Source organism: Limulus polyphemus, unplaced genomic scaffold (assembly GCF_000517525.1).
Source record: "Limulus polyphemus unplaced genomic scaffold, Limulus_polyphemus-2.1.2 Scaffold611, whole genome shotgun sequence".
In the NCBI taxonomy this organism is placed as follows: domain Eukaryota; kingdom Metazoa; phylum Arthropoda; class Merostomata; order Xiphosura; family Limulidae; genus Limulus; species Limulus polyphemus.
The window spans coordinates 414,302-422,355 of record NW_013666221.1 but is presented as its reverse complement, the minus strand read 5'-3'; the positions used below and the strand labels follow the sequence as shown (position 1 = coordinate 422,355).

General features: G+C 35.2%; 1 protein-coding gene across 1 annotated transcript in view; it reads left to right on the top strand.

Annotated features, from left to right (window-relative positions):
* Positions 1-8,054, top strand: part of LOC106459457 — an 83,995-nt gene that overhangs the window by 63,724 nt on the left and 12,217 nt on the right. The window contains exons 4-6 of the mRNA XM_013919079.2: positions 1,524-1,799; positions 2,567-5,808; positions 6,964-7,149. Of these exons, the coding sequence (XP_013774533.2) occupies positions 1,524-1,799; positions 2,567-5,808; positions 6,964-7,149 (3,704 nt within the window). The remainder of the gene's footprint in view (positions 1-1,523; positions 1,800-2,566; positions 5,809-6,963; positions 7,150-8,054) is intronic.

The following is an 8,054-nucleotide window of genomic DNA, read 5'->3' as shown; positions in this document are numbered from 1 at the left end:
ATCCTAAACCACCACCAATGGAGAACTGTAATAACAAATCCTAAACCACCACCACTGGTGAACTGTAATAACAAATCCTAAACCACCACAGTGGAGAACTGTAATAACAAATCCTAAACCACCACCACTGGAGAACTGTAATAACAAATCCTAAACCACCACAGTGGAGAACTGTAATAACAAATCCTAAACCACCACCACTGGAGAACTGTAATAATAAATCCTAAACCACCACCAATGGAGAACTGTAATTACAAATCCTAAACCACCACAGTGGAGAACTGTAATAACAAATCCTAAACCACCACCAATGGAGAACTGTAATAACAAATCCTAAACCACCACAGTGGAGAACTGTAATAACAAATCCTAAACCACCACAGTGGAGAACTGTAATAACAAATCCTAAACCACCACAGTGGAGAACTGTGATAACAAATCCTAAACCACCACCGGAGAACTGTTCGAGTTATGCCACCTCTCCTTAGCCGATTTGTTGATTTGGTCAAAGCCACCTTGAGTAATGCATACGACTTAAATAAGCGAGTTTTACCTTTTTTGTCCTAATCTCCCCTTAAGTATAATTATTTTCCTCGTGCTCCCTTTCCCCTTCACCCTAATATGAGTGATATTTTTCACTCAATTTCTAACAATGATAGCAGAGAATTATTTATGTGTAAAGAAAACAACACAAAAGTATACAAATATAAGGTTGCTCGTAAACCTATTCTGAACTTATCTATTTCTCTTTGAAGGTTGAGCATGTTTTTTGGATTTGGGTTATTAAAAGTCATTTCACTCATGGTCCGGCTTTCGAAAGCGCTCGGGTTATAGGTTTTTTTTATCATTTTGTATTTACTATATTTTACTTGTTTGTATTACTTAACTTTTTTTAAAGCTCTAGACTGACTGCTTGGTGCTGAGAGAGAGAGAGAGCCCTGTTTCCAGTGGCTATGGTGGAAGAAGGCAAAATTCTATTGAAATATTATGTCTGTAATTCTTCTGTTTTAAAAAACAATAAAAATGTGACCATTTCAGAAACTGAAAGCATTGATACACAACTCCCAACAAACATAATATATTAAGCCATATAGACTCTTTCAGTTCGAAATTCGTTTTTAACGGCTCGTATAGAAAAATAGCGTAACAATAATGTTGTCCTTTATTACTTCATGTGATACCTAAAAGCTACTTTTATATGAAATGTAAAAATGGAAATTAAGTAAATATAAATTTTATAGGAATGTACTGAATACTATTCTTTGGCAAAAAAATAAAAATACATTAAGTTTATTAAAAGACAAGTCTTTCAGAGACTAGTTATTTACCGTTTTTGTTTATCAAATTACTACGTTTGTTTCTAGAATGTGAGTATGAGTACTTTACTTTTTCAGTCAGATTAATATTACACTGATTAATACCTTAATCTGATACCATAAAAATACATATATAAATATCGCAGTTTTATTTTGAAGGAACATAACCTTGAATTAATTTTACTAAACTGTTTTGTACCATGACAGAGAACTGAATATAAGTCTAAGTATCGATCCGCACAGTATCAACTCACTCTCACCTGACCAAGACAGCCTACATTATGATGATATTTCTAAAACTCTGGACGCTAGTTTGGCAGAAATAGACATGGAGACGTTTCGGTCGGAAGATATCAACTCCCTTTTGGCGCTTCCCGGAGTATACAGCATCGGGAGCGAGATTGAGGGTTGTTCTCTGGGAGAAAATTGTGCGTCGCTGTCAGCTTCACTTCTGAAAGACTTTGAACTGGAACGTTCAGTCAGGTGAGCAGTAATAAGGATAGCAAATTTAAAACTATTTTAAAATTTTAGGCTTCACTAATTTAACAATTAGAAAACATGGCCATATTTCAACTTGAAATTAGAAAGGGTTTTTGGTGGTTTAGAGTAATATAATAAAATGTTTGAACGTTCAACATGTATTCTTAACTTGTTAATTACTGCTAATGTTTATCAACTGCTAAATAGATAAAAATGTTATATAAATTAAAAGTTAGATTGAGCAGTTCCCTAACAGTAACCGTGGATTGGTTTGATGTACGTTTAAAAGTCAAACGTTTTGTTAGCAAATAAGTGCAGGCCCGGCATGGCCAAGTGGTTAGAGAGCTCGACTCGCAATCTGAGGGTCGCGGGTTCGAATCCCCGTTCTACCAAACATGCTCGCCCTTTCAGCCTTGGGGGCGTTATAATGTGACGGTCAATCCCACTATTCGTTGGTAAAAGTGTAGCCCAAGAGTTGGCGGTGGGTGGTGATGACTAGCTGACTTCCCTCTAGTCTTACACTGCTAAATTTGGGACGGCTAGCGCAGATAGCCCTCGTGTAGCTTTGCGCGAAATTCAAGACAAACAAGCAAATAAGTGCAAGAAAGATAAGTTTGTTAGCTATACCAAAATAAAAGGTTTTAAAATAATACGTTCTTAATTTCTTGTTTTGTTTTGAATTTTGTGTTATATTCTAGGAAAAAAGTTTTAAAGTTACAAATGTTTCAGTGTTAAAAATCTCTAACATTGTTAACACCTTGTCTTTTCAGCGCTCATAACTTATCAGAAGATGAGTCTGCTGAAGGATCTATTTGTAAAGATGAGCCACTTTTTTCACCCACAAAAGAGCCTTTGAACGTGAACAGCATTTCGGTGGATAGTTTAGATTGTACTTCATTTGACGAACATAATATTGCTGTTACATGTCTAGCCAAGAAAAGTAATTACACTATTGCATTTGAAGGGAGTGGAACACAGTTGTCAGAAAACATAGACCCTGTAGAGACAAAACAAAATAAGGAAGACATTCCAAGACCAGCAGTGATACCCGAGTATCCCCCGGATCAGAAAGTGTATTACAACTCTCTGGTACAATCTGATGTATCATACACAAGTTGGAGAAACTTGAAAAATATTAAGCCAGCTACTCGACCAGCATTACCTACCAAATATCAACACTTCAGAAGCAAGAGTCTTCCCAATCTGCTTAAAAAATCTTTAGAATTGGCAGAGAAACATTCTTGCGAACGTGAATTGAAGATAAATCCAGTAAAATATATACCTATATACGAGCTTCACAATAGCTATTCGGGTTCTCTTCAAGGTATTAAAGAGAAAGAAAACAAAAATTCTGTTCCTTTATTTAAACTTTTTATTAAAAACAAATCTTCATTAGCATCAGACAAGTTATCTCTCTCTGAATCAAGCAGTCGGTCTGGATCTTTAGAAAATATAGTACCATATCATCTCATTTACTCCAACGAAACTATTCTTAAGACGGAAACAAATGGACGCAAAGATAAAACAGACGTTTCTTTTAAAAGACATAAACTTGAAAGGAACTGCGATAATTATAAAGATAATTTCATCAGCTCATCAAATCCTTTAGAGTGCAATAATGAAAAGGAACTTCAAGTCGCACTCTTCAAGCAAAGACAGGCAGCAAAACCAGGAAAACACATTTTGAATACACATGCAATTGAACTGAATAATAATTTGATTCAAACAAACGTTAACAACAAGAATCCTATGATTAATGTGAATACAACTGTCATTAATCACAAAGAGACCTCATCAGAAAGTAACGAAAGCAGCTCTCAGGGTTTTGAGGACAGTCTGGTAGAGGGACTTTTAACACAACCTACTCATACACATTCCTCCACTATTAGAGAAGAAGAGGAACTGTTAGACACCGATTCATTTAGTGGAGATGAAACAATGAGAGATAGCAAGGATCCTTTTGGCAGTGATGGCAGTATGTCGGAGGAGACTTCTGTACCCAAAAACAATGTCAATGAAAATAAATATGTTATACCAAAACCTGTGGACGAGAGTAAGACAGTTCAGAGAATTAAAAATATTCTTCGTGTAGAGAATACATCTGTAAACAATATCTGTGTCACAAATGATGGTAATAAACAATCAGAGATAAGCACTGAGATGAATCTCGAAAGCAATTCCCAGGGAACTCAGACAAAGACCGTAAATGGCAAGATAAACATCTCTGCATGTTCGTGTAGAGACAAGAATTCATCTCAGCCTTTTTCAAGTTTAGAGGAGGTACTAAACAATAATAGACAAAGTCGTAAATCAAGAGAAACTAGCCCTGCTTCTAGTGGCTATGGCGGGAGTAGGCAAAATTCAATGGAAAGATTGCGTCACAGTTCTCAAACGTTCATCAATAACAGCAACTCTTCTTCTTCTGCTGTTTTGAAAAACAACAAAAATGTGACCATTGCCAAAACTAGAAGCATTGCTACACAAATTCCAATACACATAAGAGATCAAGCCATACAGACTTCGTTAGTAACTAATAGTAGCCATGTTGGAAGCTTTAGTATTCACGAAGGATACACGGACTCTTCAGAGTATAAAACTAGTGCATATATCTCTCCATCTATGTCTTCTGATAACTCAAAATTTTCGAGCCCTTCAAGTGGCACAAACGCGCAGACGAAACCTGTATTTGTTTGTTATCCAAGTTATTCATTGCCAGATCTAAGTTTTTTGAAGACCCTTGGTAATAGACCAAAAGAAAACGATTTAGTCAAGTCTAGAACAACTGATATATTTTCAACAACTTGTACCAGTGCCATTATGAATCAAAAGAACATTGAAAAGAAAACAATTTCTAGTCCTGGAAGCAATGAAACACTTTCAGAGAACGGTTTTAGTCATATTAAAGATTGGGATTCATTAAGTATTTTGCTTCCCAATGGATTGAAGTCTGTTCTTCCAAACTATTACCAGAGAACTGACAATGATCTAGATCACAGATGTCTAGATGAAAATGGATTTCATTGCAGTTGTTCTGGTATAATTAATAGATGTTGTACAGAATACGTAGGAAATCAAACTCACAAAAATAGAGAGCTATCCTGTTCTGGTGAAAGCTTCTCTACAACATCAAGCTCACGAGGTAGTGAACATCCGCATTCTGACATCTTAGGTATGCAAAACAAAGGTGTAGGGATTCTTCCACCTTTACCTAAACGCTCTCTTTCCTTAATGTTCGAAAAAACTCATTTTGAAAAAGGCCAATATGATAATAATCATTCTCGACGAGGCATTTTAAGGAAGTCATCGTCAGCAGGTCATTGTAACAAACAAAGGATTCATGATAAACGTGATGTGACGTGTCGTGGAGTATCTTGCCAGTTAGATTTAAAAAGATGTAGCCAACTTGATCAGTACACACAGTCCTTAGAAAACATCCCAGAAAAACTCCCTCAACCTGAAAATGAAGCTAAGTATGCTAAAATGACCAAATCCCCGTTACAATACATTGGTAACCAGTCCTTGATAGAAACCTTACCAGACCATATTAAATACAACTCTGGTGTTACTAATAATACGAGAGAAACCTGTGCACCAGAAAATAATCGAATTTTGCTTAATCCTGTTAAGAAAACCCTCTCTGATGGACACTGTCCAAGAGGCCAGGTTTTTGAAACCCACTTTCCACAACTATCTCAACATAACACTCAGACTACATCCTACATTTGTAAAAACAGCACGAATGCTGAACAAAATGACAAGTGGGGAAGTCAGTGTTGCTCTTGTAGCCTTAACTCTCTAACATCCCCAATCCATCAGCTCTGTGACCAACTTCAACAACTACTTAACTCCAGCACAAGTCTAAACCTGATGGCGGCAGCTTTGTTATCTACAAAAGGTTCATCAGACGCAGTGAATTGTTGCAGTTTTTCTTCGCAATCCAGCTGTTTTCGCGGGAAAAAGTCCGTCACTTTTGATGACGATAGTATAACGAAAGAAAACAACATTACTTCTAGTAAGTTTCTCTTCTTTTTGTCGCTTGTAATGAAGTACATATATAATTTCAAAGAATAATTAAATGTAATTCAAAGTAGACGTTTGATGTGTTTCAGTTAGAAGTCCTCTCTAAGGGCCCCCAGTAACACAGCGGTATGTCTGCGGACTTACAACGCTAGAATCTGGGTTTCGATACCAGTAGTGGTCAGAGCACAGATAGCCCATTGTGTAGCTTTGTGCTTAACTTAAAAAACAAACAAACAAACCTCTCTAAGGAATTAATTAACAAAAGTAATAGTCGTTGCTAAGCTTTCGAAATCTGATTCTTTGTAGTTACATACGTTTATCAGCTTCTTAGATTAATTAAGAATTTATTGGCAAGTGTAGCTAGTCAGAAGTAAATGTCTCTTATAAGTATTGTCTCTGCATCAATAAAACTGTCTTTTCTTCTAATCAATATTCAATTACAAGCTAAGGCTTGTAAACGTTGGTGCTGTTATTGCCTCATAATTTTAATTTCCAAACACGTTAGATTAAGCAAATTTTACAAAAAAAACCCAAACATATGAATAAAGTAACATTAAAATTATCGTATATCATGCTTTTATAGTTAATGAGCTGATTTCTCTATAATTATTATTGATATGTATGTGAATATAGAACCTTAAAACATATCTTAATTTTTTCACTGCCTTGGACACATATATATGTCGACTTCTAGAGTAGCGTTTCTCAACCTTCTCGTTGCTTAGGACCGACTAGGTGCCTCTCTAAACTATTGAGGTACAACGAAAAATCATCACGATTTACTTGTGAACATTCTGCCCATTTTTTATTTGTTTGTTTACTTGTATGAAATCCTACGGACCAGCGAACATTCGCAGACCGTGAGTTGAGACACTGTCTTGTGAAACATACTGTCGTTTTGTTGTCACTGTGTATATCTAAAAATAAATTTGACGTTGAGAGAATTCATCTCTAAACGTGACGATGAAAGACTTAATGTGCCACGGAAGATTGTAATATTGTGAGCAAAATTTGTAGAAATATTTGTATACAAAATACAGCACAATAATATAAATATACAATTAAACCTATCCACGGAGTAGGACATTCTTGCTGTGAACAATTTAATATTTTTCACTTCTTTTTTTTTTTCCATTTTCTCGCATAGCTACCCAGGAGAGTCCGAAAGATGAAGTGAACAGTGAGGATGATTCCGACAGTCCGCCTCAAGAGTTTGTTGTATCACCACAGCAAGGGTCGCCTTCAATGTTCGCACAACCTATAATTTCCTCCGACATGAATAATTTTCCAAAGCCAACTGACGTTCTTGATTTATATATGAATCATAAAACGGGTAAGCCCGTTTATTGTAGCATGAAGTGTATTTTGTAAATGTTCACAGAGCTTAAAAAAAAGCTTCAATTACCTAAAATTTAGAACCTCTTCGTTCTTAGACTTCCATTATTTAATTATTTTTTTTATCAAACTTTTTAAATGTTGGACCCTGTATAAGCAGTGACCATTAAATATATGCAATATTATGAAATGTTGTACAAATTCATAAAGAGTTTGATTGACAAATTATAATCAATTTAAGTGATAGATAAATTAAAATATTTTAACATGTATTGTGAAACTTTAGTGTATAATTAGTGTTAATAGTAATAACCTAAATGTATATATGATGAACCAATATGGTCAAGAGATCGATGAAACGATGCAGTGGATTATAAAAAGCTCTTTTAGTTAAAATTACGTATTGCATCATTACATAATTAAGAATGTAGTGATGTAAAACGTTTACCCCGATTATTGTACTATTACGTAACTAAGAAGGTATACTGATGTAAAACGTTTACCCCGATTATTGCACTATTACGTAACTAAGAAGGTATACTGATGTAAAACGTTTACCCCGATTATTGCACAATTACGTAACTAAGAAGGTATACTGATGTAAAACGTTTACCCCGATTATTGCACTATTACGTAACTAAGAAGGTATACTGATGTAAAACGTTTACCCCTATTATTGCACTATTACGTAACTAAGAAGGTATACTAATGTAAAACGTTTACCCCGATTATTGCACAATTACGTAACTAAGAAGGTATACTTATGTAAAACGTTTACCCCGATTATTGCACAATTACGTAACTAAGAAGGTATACTGATGTAAACGTTTACCCGGATTATACGTGAAAAAGTACTGTAGTACCGTTTTAGTTTATACACAAATTAAACAAGAATAGAATAGA